This window comes from Nothoprocta perdicaria, unplaced genomic scaffold (assembly GCF_003342845.1).
Source record: "Nothoprocta perdicaria isolate Ctin4 unplaced genomic scaffold, notPer1 scaffold_11, whole genome shotgun sequence".
Lineage (NCBI taxonomy): Eukaryota > Metazoa > Chordata > Aves > Tinamiformes > Tinamidae > Nothoprocta > Nothoprocta perdicaria.
This window is the reverse complement of record NW_020454205.1, coordinates 8,386,259-8,400,763: the sequence shown is the minus strand read 5'-3', so window position 1 is coordinate 8,400,763 and position 14,505 is coordinate 8,386,259. Positions and strand designations below refer to the sequence as shown.

At 55.2% G+C, this 14,505-nt stretch overlaps 1 protein-coding gene, 2 long non-coding RNA genes and 3 other non-coding genes across 6 annotated transcripts; 1 reads left to right on the top strand and 5 right to left on the bottom strand.

The window, feature by feature from the left end:
* Positions 1-1,546: 1,546 nt before the first annotated feature.
* On the bottom strand, positions 1,547-2,902 carry LOC112955628. The gene is made up of 2 exons (XR_003250919.1): positions 2,742-2,902; positions 1,547-2,066 (listed from the first exon to the last, which is right to left on the bottom strand). It is a non-coding gene; the product is annotated as an uncharacterized LOC112955628 (long non-coding RNA).
* Positions 2,903-3,039: 137 nt separating this feature from the next.
* On the bottom strand, positions 3,040-4,452 carry LOC112956411. The gene is made up of 3 exons (XR_003251046.1): positions 4,396-4,452; positions 3,303-3,339; positions 3,040-3,118 (listed from the first exon to the last, which is right to left on the bottom strand). It is a non-coding gene; the product is annotated as an uncharacterized LOC112956411 (long non-coding RNA).
* A 1,119-nt stretch (positions 4,453-5,571) lies between these two features.
* Positions 5,572-12,584, bottom strand: FTCD (formimidoyltransferase cyclodeaminase). The gene is made up of 14 exons (XM_026049917.1): positions 12,492-12,584; positions 11,169-11,352; positions 10,493-10,621; positions 10,204-10,292; positions 9,767-9,946; positions 9,526-9,663; positions 9,023-9,154; positions 8,136-8,197; positions 7,706-7,835; positions 7,382-7,543; positions 6,914-6,957; positions 6,620-6,758; positions 6,040-6,135; positions 5,572-5,773 (listed from the first exon to the last, which is right to left on the bottom strand). The coding sequence occupies exons 1-14, from the start codon at positions 12,543-12,545 to the stop codon at positions 5,687-5,689; spliced, it is 1,626 nt and encodes a 541-aa protein (XP_025905702.1). The 5' UTR covers positions 12,546-12,584; the 3' UTR covers positions 5,572-5,686.
* Positions 12,585-13,153: 569 nt separating this feature from the next.
* Positions 13,154-13,226, bottom strand: TRNAP-UGG. The gene has a single exon. It is a non-coding gene; the product is annotated as a tRNA-Pro (tRNA).
* A 417-nt stretch (positions 13,227-13,643) lies between these two features.
* On the bottom strand, positions 13,644-13,726 carry TRNAS-CGA. Its single transcript has one exon. It is a non-coding gene; the product is annotated as a tRNA-Ser (tRNA).
* A 314-nt stretch (positions 13,727-14,040) lies between these two features.
* TRNAP-AGG lies at positions 14,041-14,112 on the top strand. The gene has a single exon. It is a non-coding gene; the product is annotated as a tRNA-Pro (tRNA).
* The last annotated feature ends 393 nt before the right edge of the window (positions 14,113-14,505 follow it).

The following is a 14,505-nucleotide window of genomic DNA, read 5'->3' as shown; positions in this document are numbered from 1 at the left end:
AAGTTAGGCTCAGTGCCTTCTGCAGTTGCCTGTAGAGCCACATGCTCCTTTCAGGGATCAATCCCAAACTTCATAGATYAACTTAGAGATTTTCATTCTCCTGTGGGACATACCTCTGTTACTTCCTTCTGCCATTCCTACCTTTATCAAAACCTGCTACAGTATCCATAATTCTGAGTCTAGCCTGAATAAGTCTGAGAGGTCTAGCGTCTCTCAAAATGCCRGACTGTATACCGGGCACAGTTGTCTCACCCTGTCATCCCAATGTGCTCAAAATAACCATGGTGCCTTATTCCAACTAGTATCTGCCAAGCACTACCCAGATTTGAACTTGAATTGTGCTGTCTGCAAAAAAATCAACAAATAAACTCTTTTCACTCTGTCCTGAAAAGTCTCTGTAGTTCTTTTGTGTTTGTTTTACTGAAGAGCTGATTTTCKTGATGTTAAACTGGCTTGACTTTTCTTAAAGGTTGTAGAGCACCATTCTGTAAATCAGCATGTCTTTCCAGGAGTCCGAGTGAAGTCTGCAGTTAGGCTGGCTAGCCTATAGCTCCAGCCTTGGGCACATGCCTAGGTGTGACCATGGCAAAGTAGAAGCTTTGATCTCCCCAAGGACTGCAGCATTTCACCAGACCCACCTCACTGCTCATGTTCGGGAAACGTCGTCTTCTAGTTTTCCTTGCAAGAGGAGTGCAAGGCCACTGGTGCCTGACTGGACGTTATCCTGGGCTATCTACAGCAGCTGATCCTGCTTGAGCAGGTGAGTTGAACCAGGTGATCTCCAACCACCCCTTCTAAACCCCGGCTCTATTCTGTGTGTCTTTCCCCACTACAGAGGTGGTGTTGCAGCTGAAACAMGCTTTCCCCTTCTTCAGTTCTTATTTCACCCAGCATTTGTGTGTCTAGAGCATGCTAAGTGGATGATCAGGGCAACACAGAGAACGGGGCATTTCTGCAAGGTAGAATTTGGAGGAGAGATCGAGCAGGATGTGGGTTTYGTATAGGGGGGTCTCTCAGGTGGAGGGTGCAAAGGGGCCCACAGCATGGATGCAAGGAGACACTGCCAGCGCACACACAACTCTGGGCCAGTGCAAACAYGGCTGTGAGAAGCTATTGCTGAGTGTGTTGTTGTATCAGTACCATGTTTTTGTTCCTTTGAAACGGAGAGCTGTAAGGGGAGCTTCTTGAGAAAGAAGAGGATGAAACGTGACAACATCCACGTAGAAGCTGTGGTGAGAGGACAACTAGGAATTCTAGGAAGGATGCCTGCTGCATTCCAGGTGTGGAGTCTACTGCTCCAACACACACACACACACTCCCAGCAGTAATGCAACAAAGATCTGAGATGCAGAATAAGTTATTTCCTGAAAACCCAGGCTAGCAAAAACCACTGGCCATAGGCAGCCCACTGAGTTGACAGAACCTCTGACACCTTGCAGAGAGAGGTATAGTATGTAGTATATGCTAAGCATGTCACAGTCACATGATCATGGTCCAGAGGCCTAGGAAAGAAAAACTCTCAACTTCTTTTCCATTTCAAAAATCCAAAATTTTACAATGGTAATCTGTACAGTTTATCAAGAGAGGGACCACAAGTAACAAGGTTTACACAAAATTTAAGGAGCTCTAACAAGTGATGGGATCCCTTTAGACTATCATACATCATCCATATCATACAGTGGTGGTCACACATCAAAGAGCAGACTGCAAGTCATGACGTGGTGCTCCCTGTGCTGCTGTCTACAGTCTTCATGAGTCATTTTTAGTGAAATGCAGAGGTATGAGAGTGAATCCCTATGCAGGCAGGGGCTGTAGCTAAAGACAGGGAGGAATTGCTGGTTGTATTCATGCAGTGATTTCAGACTACCGAATTTACAAACTAAAACCAGGAAAAATCACCCAACAGCCAACTCCAGTTTGCAGAGAAAGGGGAAAGGAACAAACTGGTAATCCTCATGGCACATTCATCTTCATGCTTTGCTTCTGTTCATTCCTCAGCAAGCAGGTGGGAGCCATGCTCTTTAGTCAGAATCAGAACTGCTGCTGCTTGAGCTGCTTGAGGAGTGCTGGAAGAGGAAGAGATTAAATGATTTTAGGATAGCATGGAACTACCTCTCTCTCATGCCTTTTAATATAGGTGTCTACAATCCTACTGCCGACAGGAGTTGTTGCAAGTCTCTGCTGATACTGGCAGCACAAGTTCAACAGCTAGAGCAGTCCCAGCAGAGGGACCACAAAAAGATAAGGTGGTTTCATGGGGCCAGTGCCAACCTGGATCAGGACTGAGTCTGTGTCGTACACATCTGGTGCATCTCTGACTGCCTCCAGAACCAGCTAACTCACCTTTTTCCAGGTACCTTTGCWCGTCAGCAGAGTTAGTATACGGACGTTTGGAAACTATAATTGTGGTAGGGCTGGAGAGGAGGAAAGATGTTTAAAAAGGWTGTTCTGGTTAATTACAATCCAGAAAAAAATCTGTTCTCTGTCAGTGAGGGCAAACATCAACACAGATAACTTTCCAAGACATTAAACGCCAAGGGGAGGTTATGGTTTGGTTTGTTTGCAGAATGCTTGCCTGATGGTGGAACTGGAGTTTTTGTTCAGAAGACCATTGTTCAAACATACTCCAGATGGTCCCAGTCATTAAGAAGGCATTTTCTGTGGGACTTTGGGAAGCATTTGGGAAGCCCTTCTCTCTCCAAGTGGAGATTGGTGTTTAGGTGCCCGACATTCCTACTTACCTTGCCTCCATGGTGCTTATGGCTGCACTTCGTGTGTTTCTTCTTGTTCTTCTTGTGCTTCTTATGATGGCAGTCAGGCTGGCACGGTGGGCACACCGGCACCCCTGGAGGGGGGTGCCCGTGGGGGTGCCCATGGGGATGCCCATGGTGGTGGTGGTGCCCATGGTGGTGGTGCCCTGGTGGGTTGGGGCTGTGGGGGCGTCCAGGTGGACAGGGACCGCAGGGGTAGCCACCCGGGGGTCCTGGGGGGTGCGGCATGGGGGGCGCTGCTGGAGGGCAGCCAGGATAGGGGGCTTGCGGCACGCAGGGCCCGGGGTATGTTGCAGGGCCAGGGGGGCAGATCTGCACTTGTGGTGGCGGCACCCCTCCAGGCGTTCCTAGAAAGAGGAGAGCAGCGTATGTTTGCRAGCACAGGCGGACCCCGTGCCTCTCCCCAGACAGCTGGTGCCTGAAGCCCCCTCCYATCACAAGCAATGCCCCATCCCGCTCCGCTAACAAAGCGCTCCCTTTGGGAGCCAGTGGAGCCCATGGCTCTGCCCATGCCCTGCTGAGCCCCCTCACCTTGGCTGTTGTTCCACATCCTCCTGGTGCCTCCAAGCTGGAAGGGAAGGAGATGGGGAGAGGTTAATGGCCACTCTTGTAGCCCAAGCCAGACCCTTTGGCTCTCCTTGCTCCCACACCCTCTTCAAGAACATGGCCTGGGCACCATGGGCCTCTTGCCTTGAACACCTTCACCGGCCCGTGTGCCATGGTAAAGGCACACCACGTGCTGCACTGCWGCCCAAAGGTGGAACATGGCTCTTTTAGCTGCGCTTCGGTCTTCAGACTTGGCTGTACCAATTGCCACTAACCTCAGCCCATCTGGGCACTGACTCAGCCCTGAATTCATCATCCTTGGATCTAGGTGGCCCCAACTGTGCAAACAGCTCTGATGGGTAGCCCCGAGGTACCCCATGGTATTGCTGGTCCTGGCTCCCTGGGGACATGTCCCTTCCACAGGGTACATCCTATTGCAAGTATGCCATGGTGCTCTGAGCAGCCAGGACCTGGCTCATCTGCCCCAAATGATAGATACTTGCTTTGATTTTGAGCACAAACTACAATATTCGCCTCCCTAGGTTTGCACTCCACCACTGATCCTCACAGCTGCCCTGTCCCTCTTGCTCCCCCAGCAACAACTACCCTTCTTCAGTGCACCCAGCAAAGCCTGGGCGGGCGGYATCAACACAAGGCGTGTTAAAGGAAAGAATAAACCCTCCCAGGTGCAAAGCACACCCTCCCAGCAAGCTGGTGTGCTTAGCCCCTGGCTGTCCAGCTGCAGGATCAGCAGCCCTGGCCCACGGACACCTGTGCTYCTGCTGCCCCTGCATCTGCCGTGCACTGCTGCTCCGGGAGACGCTTTTACCTACATTTTAGAAAACTGACCCAGGACAGGCAATTGCAGCAAGCCACTGCGTTCAGGTGCTGAGCCAGGGGCTGTCCCCAGCCTGCCTCGGCTCAGGGTCTGCTGGGCACAGCAGGGTCCTAGTGGTGAGTCCTTCCCCCCCACCGCATGGCTATATGGATATCTTCAGCAATGCACAGACTCCCCCCAACACACACACATGCAATGCAGTTGTCAGTCCCATTTGCCATAAATGCAAAAATCTCAAACCTCCGCTTTGTGGGACGAACCGCAACCTCTGCCAGCAGCAGCCCTGTTGTCCTGGCACAGCTCTCCCTGGGCTGGTAGGACCAGCCCTCTGGCACCCTTTAAATAGGTGGACACTCCTCGGGGCAGGGCTAAAGCCCTAATGCCCTGAAACTGGCTTTACCGCTGCACTGGCAGTCACCTTGGACATGCAGGGGAATGCAAACACACCGCACCCAGCCCGGGCTCAAAGGTCTGCCAGGCCTGATAAAAACCCAGTGGTGGTTTGAGGCACTCGGCGTCAGCTGATGGGGTGAGTCAGGCGTCCCTGCCATGAACCTGGTCCTTGTGCCAAGCACCCACACAGGACCCCAGGAGGGGAACGATGTGGGAAGGGTGGAGCCCCCTGGCATTGGGGTTTAGCCAAATGTCCCTGTGTCAAGGTGAGAGCTGAAAGTGGTGCCGTTGACCCCCAGGAAGCTCTGTCCAGACATCCCGACATTTCAGTCTGGCTCCAGGGGAGAAAATGCCCTGGAGTTGGGACAGCCCTTGCACAGACAGCTCAGTGCCTGCTGGTGGATGCCTCTGCTCTTCCTGACAGAGAAAGGATGGCTGGAGGTGGCAAGAGGTCACACTCAAGGTGCTGCAATGATGTGAGGGAGTGAATATCTGCCATTAGATCTAGGGATGTAGGTGGCTCTTGTCCGTGGGGGCAGATGGAGACATGAGGGAAGAGTCAAGTACCTGACGCTTATCTTGTTTTCCTCAGGCTGGTGGGGCAGAGCTTCTCCCCGTGCTGTCYGTGATCCCATTTACACACCCCTGTGCTGCCCTGTGTTTGGTACCACGCCTTTCCCCACGCCAATGAGCAATGCAAACATGCTTGTTATGCACAATGAAAAAAGACACCTTGCAGCAAGTGACTCATGGGGAGGATATTCCCCAGCCCTGGAGGCAGAGRGGGGGGGCCGTCACGGGATGCTTTCTGAGCACAGAAACATTTGGGTTGTGTGTGAGGTCAGGACATGCCCATGCACAGGGTTTTCCTATCTCAGCCATGCCCTCCAATCTGTGCTTCGTGAGTACTTCCAGGTGGTGCTGGCCACCCTAGCCCTGCATAGCTGGGCTGGAGCGGGCTGGAGAGACCTCAGCATTGCCTGCTGCACCCAACCTGGCACGGACACGCWTGGGGATGGTGCCAGAACAGAGCAGCTCTCTCAAAGTGGGTGCCAAAGAAGCTCAAGCAGGGACATACAGCATGTTTCCTGGCTGTATTTGCCACCCTGGAGCTCCACAGCCCAGCCCTGAGGTCCTCTCATGCCGATCGCCTCTCCAGCAGCGCCAGCACAAGCTCCAAGTTCTGCTTTGCCTCGTCCAGGAGCCTGGAGACCTTCTGGGACATCTGCAGGAGGAAGGAGGAAGTTAATCATTTACGACATGGAAGGACGCAGAAGTAAGTCACTCGTTGTCTTTGCTGCTTGGCCTTGCCATGCACAGCCCAGCACAAACCTTGCTCACAGTGGAGACCAGGCGTGCTGGATGTTTGGGCCACCCAGCCCTGGCACAAAGGGATCTCAGGGACCTCCTCTGCTTGTCTGTCTCACCTTGTCCTGGCCATGGGGCCCCCATGCACTGCTGGCACCAGGGCACGAGGGAGCCCCCGCTTACCATTTGCTTGAACTGCTCATCTGTTATGTCTTTGAGATTGATCATGACATTGCAGTAGGCCCCAAACACACCAGCTTCCAGCATCTTGGCTCCCACCTATGAGAAAAAGGTCTTTGAAAAGCAATTTCAATAGCCTAGTTAGTGAAATAGAGCAGTATTTTCATGTCCTGCATTGGGTCAGATCCTTTTCCTCTAAGTTGCCTCCAGGTTTCTGATCTCAGTGACTCAATGCTCACTGCAGCATGCAGGCCTGGCCTGCTACAGGGAACRGTGTTTTCCAACCCCTTTTTTTTTGGCATATATCTTGGACAATGAGAACTGCAGCTTTGCTGCAGAGGTGGGGAGATGGAGCCAAGAAGTCCTAAACAGACTGCAAGCTGCCAGAAAGTTAACGGACTAAAACAACTGTCTGGTTCAAAAAGCAGGACTTAAAAGCTGGCTGGTCTGCCCCGCCAGCCGAGCCCCTCAGCAGCAGGAAACCTTTCAGGGAAAGCCAACAGGCGGGGCAGCCTCCGAAGGCGCAGTCAGGACGGGGTGCAGCGCGCGGTGGCCGGAGCAGCTCCTGAGCGCGGCGCAGTACCTGGATGTCAGATTTGCAGGCCAGGTTGCAGTGGCGCGCCATCTCCTGCAGCGCGGGCCAGAGCCCGCTCACCTTCTCCGCCAGGCCGCAGGGCACCTCCACGGCTGTCTTCAGCGCCCACTGCATGGCGGCCGCGCGCCTGGCGAGACGGGACGGCCCCGGCATGAGCGCCAGGACGAGCGCGCGCTGCCCCGGGTAGCTCTCTTCCTGCCCCATAGGAGCCCCTGCCCCCGTGCCAGCCTGCAGTGTGGTTGTGCCATGAGCCACGTCCTCCCTGAAGCCTGCCCAGCTCACCTCACCTTCTCGTCGGGGGTATTTTTTGGCAGCTTCATAGCTTCCTGGAGGAAGAGATAAAGAGCTTTGGTCAACCAGGGCCTGAGACCCCCCTGTGCCTCACATCAGGTGCTGTTGTACACCTCTTTGCTTCCAAACTCTGGAACTCTTYCAAACTCTTTACCCGATGTGGTGTTTCTTGTTATAGACTGCCTTGGGTTGCCAGTCCAGCAGACTCTTTCTGAGCAGAGATTTTCCCATGCCCAGATGCTTCTCTGGAAAAAGGGGAGCGCTCCAAGGATGGGGGAGCCCTTTTTCACCCACTCGCTGGGTACACCAGGTGCACATGCTCCAACAGCCAATTCCTGAGGTCGTGTTTACAGCTCTGCTCCCATGGGTCCCAGGGGAAGGATGCAATGCCATCACCCTGTTTCCAGCTGGAAAACCACCCCAATCCCTGTCATATGCCTGGTGGCAGCAGGATCTCACCATGTAGCTGCTGAAGGCACGGGAATCAGCATCCACCATGGCCACCAGCTCATCCATGGCTTGGTGGAAGGGAGGTATCAGCTTCCTCATGACAGCGTCCAGCTCCTCAAACTGCCGTTTCCCGTAGCTCATGAGCCCCACCATGCAGCCCAGYGCCGCTCCCTGCAAGGACGGGGCGCTAAGTCCTCCGGTGGGAGTCACCGCAGGAGTCAAAGCCCCGCTCTGCCACCACGCCAGCTCCCCTCCAAGCTTGCCAAGAAGCCATCCACAGGAGCACCCAGGTAGGCAGGGTCACGCCACCCACCCCAGAGCGGGGACACCTACCAGCGCAGACACGGCTGCAGACACGGAGCCTCCTCCCGGCGCTGCCGACCTCTCGCCAACCGCTCGCACGAAGGCGCCCAGCRGCTTGGCCACCAGACCCCTGTCCGCTTCTCCTGCCTGCACCAGGTACCTGCGGCACAGGAGCACTGCAGGTTAGAGCCACCACACCAGCAACCAGTCCCTCATGCATGGGGACACCAGCCAGCACTACCCATCCCTTCTCCCAAGGAGGAGACACGCGGGTTCATCTCCATGCCTCTACAGCATTCAGCGGGATGGGGCCATAGAAGAGCCCAAAGATGGCAGGGATGCAAGCACTGATCCCAAAATTAGCTCAATAAAAAAAAAAAAAATCGCAGAGCATGGGGTTCTCTGATCCAGGCAGACACCAAACAGAATCAAGAAACGCAAAAAAAGGGAGAGTCCCTACTCAATGATGCGCTCCCGGGGGTTAAACGGAGACAGGGAATCCAGGCCCAGGCGGCTGACCACCTGCAAGAAGCAGCACAAGCCACATCAGTCCATGGGTAGGTGCAACACGTGCACACGCAGGGCCTGGCAGCGCTACCAGGCACGAACCAACCCGTGCCCGCCTGTGCACCCGTGCCTCTTACTCCAGTTATACTCACTTCTTTAACTAAGCACAAGATCCTTGACCCCTAGGAGGCAACTCAATGGGTTACCACCCAGGGGAGAGGGAGGAAGAGCTGGGCCAATAAGCTTGAACTTCTCGAGCCACCTACGCTGTGTCGCTAGGGCTGAGTTTCCCATCCAAGCGCTGGGGCATGCTTACAGGCGCCTGAGAGCAAACACAAACTGCCCTGATAAATAATTACCTTGCTCTTATCTAGCGTGTTCCTCATAGGGTGAAAAAAATCCCTCCCCGTTCCCTTCCCTTCCGGAACTGAAAACTGGTGCCTGCCATCTTTTTATTTTCATCTTGCACAGGTCTTGGGATGTTTTTTGTGATGGCAAACACTGTCCTCCAGCTTTCATTCCCTGCTTCCACACAAGCATGCTGAGATGCTGCAGCCTGCACTCTGCCCTCACAGAATGTTTTATTTTTATTCCCTTGAGCATCTCAACTTCTATGGGCCGTGACAATAAATCATTTTGCCTTGCACTCTGTAATCTTGCCAGGCCATTCCCAGGGGCAGGTATCATCCCTCAAGCCAAATGCCACAAGGGCATGCAACCTGCATGGGGGCTGACCTGGTCTCCAGTCTGCAAAGAGTGACAGGGGGAGGGTTGGGGATGGTGGTGGAGGGTCTTCCTTGTGATCTCACCCCTGTCTTGATGCTGAAAGAGCCACGTTACCAGCCTTATCTTGTGTTCCTCCTCCAGGATGAAAAGTTTATCCCTCTTGATGTAAAACTCAGCTGCATCCAGCATGGCCTTCTTGGGGATAAGTCCCACCAGTTGGGACCCCACCACAGGGAGCTTCAGAGCCTGCAAAAGACAGCAGAAGTGTGACCCCCCTTCCAGAGCCACTTGCCATGCCTCTGCTACCACTCTTGCATCCTGGATTGATGGTCGCTTTCCTGGGATCCAAGGGATACACAGAAATGCCTTYGATACATCCCCCGCCTTGCAGAGGTGAGCCTGGAGCTGGAAATTAGAAGCTAATGATGAAGTGTTTGGGATTTGCTGTTGCTTGGGTCTCTGCCTGGCTTTTCTGAGTTGAGAGTGTGAAAAAATAGACCCAGACCATGGCCCCTGTCCAAAAGTTCACAGGGATAACCTGCAGGGATAACCTGCAAGGTGGGATCTGCAAGGCACACAGCTGATAAAAGCATCAGGTGCCACCCCGTGCCTCTCACCTCTGCGTCTCGGCAGACCTCCTCATAGACTTCATGGAGCGGTGTGGTCTCAAAGTCCAGGAGGTTTGTGGAAACCTGGGCTATGTTCTCTTCCTCCAAATACCAGCCAATGCCCTGGACCTTCTTCAGGCGCCCCGGCTGCGAAGAGCTGCTGTGGTCAAGGCAGGCGGTGCCCAGCCRAGCCCCGGGATGCGTTGCGGGGAGCAGGGCCGTGGCCAGTGCGAGGCCAGCGCCCGGGTACCTGCTCGGCGCCGCGGCCCTGCTCCCGCACATTGAGGGCGATGCGGTGAGCCTGCTCCTTGGTGCAGAGCAGGTTGATGTTGTAGGCRATGAGGAAGGTCCGGGCCCCTGTCACTGTGGCCCCCCACCGGGGCACAAAGGTGGCGGGTCCAAAATCAGGAGCCCACTCTGGTTTCGCAAGCTGTGGGAGGGAGGCAGAGAGGGAGGCAGAAAGCAGGTTTTCTAGCAGGGGCAAATGCACGAGTGAGCTGCTGGGGTGTCCATGGACCTCCTTCCCCAGCCCATGCCTGCAACAACCCCTTCCACCTTGGCAGCTTCTAGAGCATTTCACTGGCTTCTCTCAGCCTGGTCTTCCCTAGTGAGGCTCCTCTCCTCGCTGAGGGCTGGGAGATGCTGCTCGGCTTGGCCCGTTAGTCAGGACGTCCTGTGCCCGCTCACCTTCTTGGGGAGCGCCTCGTACTCCCCGGCGCGGATGGACGGCAAGGATTTCCTGCTCTCCTCGCGCGCTGCTTCTCCATACAGATAAACTGCAAGGGAGAGCAGGGAATGACRGATGGGAGTAGGGGCTGTTGCATATCATCTACTAGGAATCACTGGTCTATTTTTGCCCATTTGTGGCCAAAAGGTATTTTTTACCCTATTAGAATAAGAGCRTCTTCTTCTGTATAGGAGAGCATTGGTGCAGATGGAGGCAGAGCCTCGGGCATCCAGCACTTCCCACACTCACCAGGCACCCCCAGCTCCGTTGACAAGCGCTGCCCAAAGCTGCAGGCACAGGCAATGCACTCCTCCATGCTCACGTTCCTCACGGGCACAAAGGGGCACACGTCCAGGGCCCCCATGCGAGGGTGTTCGCCTGGGGACAGGACCAGGCGTTAGAAGGAAGGGAGCAGGTAAGAGCAAGCAGGACAAGGAGGGATGAAGGCCCTTTCCCAGCATCTTTCGGAGACAGCTCACAGCCAGCCTGCCACAAAGCATTTCCACTGCAAGGAAAGCTGTGTCTGAGGCACTAATGTGTAGCCCAGCCCAGTAAAAGGTGCTTTCAGGCTCTTTGCAAGATGAGCAGAAGCTTTGTGTGGTTCAGCCAGCATCCATCCTGGCTGTGCTGCTTGCCATAGATGCAGAAATGTGCCATAGATGCAGAAATGGGCCATACGTGGCTGCTGGCAATGCTTTGCTATTGGTTTTTAGCCTCTGTGAGGACAAGGGAGGTTTTGAGCTGGTGGGACCCGCGAGCCAGGGCAAGCTCCAGGCAGTCCAGGAGCCATCCCCACATGCTGGAGCCAACACGGAGGCTTGCCCATGGAATGGCTCGCACACCAAGGGATGCTTGGCATGGGGAAGGGTCCCACGCCAAAGACTGCTCTGTGTGGGGACAGTTCCCATGGCTCTCCYGAGCTCACCCTTGTGCTGGCTCATGTCGATGAGCTGTCCAGCCACTCGGGCTGCACTCAGCGCCCCTTCGACGACAGCCTCTGGGGTCCCCACAAAGGTGTAGACCGTGCGGTTGGTGGAGGGCCCGGCATCCACGTCCAGCAGCACGCAGCCGGGTGTCCGGGAGATGGCTTGTCCCAGCGCCTCGATCACCTGCGGGAGCAGAGACAGGCAGGGCGGAGGGGCAGTGGAGCCGGCGGGGCGCCCGTCTCGGCCACGGCAGCTGTGTAACGTGGAGGAGCCTCTTGGGGCTTGGGGACCATCATCAAGGAGGAGGTTGCATGCTGGCAGGTACAAGCCTGTGCCACTGAGAAGCAGGACTGTAGTGCATGAGCATCCTGCATCCAAAGTGGGGCACAGGGATCCCTGCAAGCTGCAGCCCTGAGCAGAGGAGGGAGAGTTGATCCGGTGCCATCTCCGTGCTGGAGAGGTCTGTCACACACTGCGCCTCCTGAGGACGCTGTCCCCTGCCGGCTTCAAAACTGATCTGCTCTGCAAAGCCCATTTCCTAGGGGAAACAGGGCTTTTAGCRTGGCCTTCGTGTCAGCTGCCGGGAAGGGCCGAAGTTCAGCCTGAGGCAGACACCCAGCATGGCATTTTAACCACAATGTTTGACAAAACAAAGGAAAGGGAGCTTTCCAAATGAGATATTCCAAGCCACCTCCTCGAGAGTCCCAGCTCTCAGGCAACCTAAAGGCAGCAGAAAGGAGCAGGACTCCAACCACTCTCCCCCTGCAACCCCGATTTGTCATAGAGGTGCAAAACAATGATCATGGACAGCTCTGGGGCACTCTCAGCTTCAGCCATGCCCAGAAAGGCGCACAGTCCTGGCACGAGAGGCAGGAAAGAGCCTGGCCATGGGCACTGCCTGCASAGCCCGTCCCTGGCCATGTGCCCAGCCAGGGTGCCCAGGCAAACCAGAGCCCTGGGGCACCAGCAGTGCCGAGCAAGCTCCCTTTGGGACCAGAGAGGCTCCTCCAAAATGCTGCAAGGTGTCCCCTGAGGCCTCTGGCCGTCGCGGGCTTGCTTTTGTCCCTAGGAAACAACATGAACTTTTTCTGACTTGACTTTCRGGGGATTTCAGCTAGCAGAAAAGGGGCCAAATGTCGACAAGAGAAGAAAACTAGCTGAGCTACAAATTCTAAGGAATAAAGTGCTCCAGAAGTTCGCCCTAAGCTATCACTCTGCCCTGTGCAGACACATCTGATGCAGAGCCCCGACCTGCGAACAACTGAGCCCCCTGCACCCACAGTGCCTCCCACCCCCTCGCCTGCTCCATGCGGCTCCCTTACCTCTYTGTTGTTCCCCTCGGAAAAATTGGGGACACACTCCACCAGCTTGGCCATGGCGCTGGCGTCTGCCTGTGCCACCACRGGGCCCTTTGAGCTGTGCCTGACCTGTCCTTTCCAGGGCCACGGGCACCCAAAAGCCTTTCTAGTATCCAATCCGTTATCTTTTCCTGGAGCTGGGGTTTCTCATTAACTGTGCTGATCCAAAGCCAAAAAAAAAAAAAAAAGAAAGGGTCTTGGTTAAACAGAAGGGCAATGACTTTGGGCAGAAAAGTCCTTCCAGGCTTGATGTGACRGTAGGCAATGTATCCCATGGGTGACATGTGGGTGCCAGGGCTGGCACCAGAGGCAGTGCTCACCAGTAATCGCTAATCGCTGCCCACTAATCGCAGGAGCTGCTGCTACCTAGAGGAAAGCAGCTGCCTGGTATGGTGTCCAGCCCCAGTATTCCCTTGTGGCTACCGCCATCCACATCAGCAAAGACGTAGGATGACCCTAGTGTCCTTGGAGGATGGGGACAGCAGAGAGGCCTGGCTGCGGCAAAGGCAGGGAAGGTCCTCATGGACTTTCAGGTCCTATTCTGACCCTGGTGGCTGAAGTCTTGGCTCTCCTGGGGCCCTGCTATGGTGGCCAGGCAGCAGCAGGGCACAGGGTGCTGAAAAGSAGGGCTCGTCCGGGAGTTGAACCCGGGAACCTCTCACACCCAAAGCGAGAGTCATACCCCTAGACCAACGAGCCATGGGAGTGGAAAAGGAACCCCACCAAGCTCAGCTCCCACATTTCACAGTCCTGCACAAGAAATGGGGCCCTGAGCTGCTGGGGGACAGGTCTCATCTGGTGTTTGGTTCTCCTTTCGTTCCCTCTCCCTCTGCTCTCAGAGGGGAGAAAAAAAAAAAAAAAAAAAAAAAAAAAAAAAAAAAACAAGACAGGAGATATGCCAAGGAACGGAGGTATGCCAAGGAACTTGGGGGGACTCTCCATATGCCGCACTTGCAGCATCCCCAGCTCTCCGCTCCCTCAGGATCTGCACACCCACCTGCAGGATGCTGCAACAGGGCCCCACACTTTCCCTGTGCAAGGGAGACTACCTCTGCAGCCCAGGGTGCYAGCTGGGAACCCCAACACAAGCCCTGGACCCCCCAAAGTAAAACCTCTCGCTGTGAGCAGGATTCGAACCTGCGCAGGGAAACCCCTATTGGATTTCGAGTCCAACGCCTTCACCCCTCGGCCATCACAGCCCTGGGAATGGTAGTGGTTTGGTGCATGCAGACGTGTCCCTGCCCTTGGGCATCTATGTTGTCCTGGTGAGCATCCTGCCCTGGCCTCTCATAGCCACTCTAACTCTGATGAAATGGGAAAGTGTCCTGGCTGTCTGCTGCTGMTCCCTCTACASACACATCTGGATATCATTCTGCTTCCCTGAACTAGGAGTGGGGACCTCACCTCCCAAAAAAAATCAGTGAGATGCAAAGGGAACATCATCACTGCCCTCCCTCAGCAGCCCAAAAATCCGGGACACGTCCACGGGATGTGCAGAGGCATGTGGCACCTTGGCTCGTTGGTCTAGGGGTATGATTCTCGCTTAGGGTGCGAGAGGTCCCGGGTTCAAATCCGGGACGAGCCCATTTTTGGACACCTACCTGTGCAGGCCATGCATGAACACAGGGTGCAGTGATGCCTCATGCACTGGCCATGGGCAGCGTGGCTGCCTTGGTCCTGGCCCAAAACCCCCATCCCGCAGGAGAGCCGGGAGCGATGGGGCCCTCCTGTGCCTGCATGGCAGAGGCAGAGCCTGGCGGGAGTCCGCCCAGTCCTGCAGTCACTTGACTGACAAAGCTCAGAGCTGCTGAGGCAGCCCCAGCGTCTGCACCCAGGGCCAGCTGGTCCCAGGGGAGGGGAAAAGAAGAACAACTAGAAGGTTTTTTATGGGAACTGGGGAGAAACCTCCCATCCCAGGAGAGGGATCATTCTCTAGACAGCTGAGGGAAATCTCCTCCTCGGGAACTGTGCAGTGAAA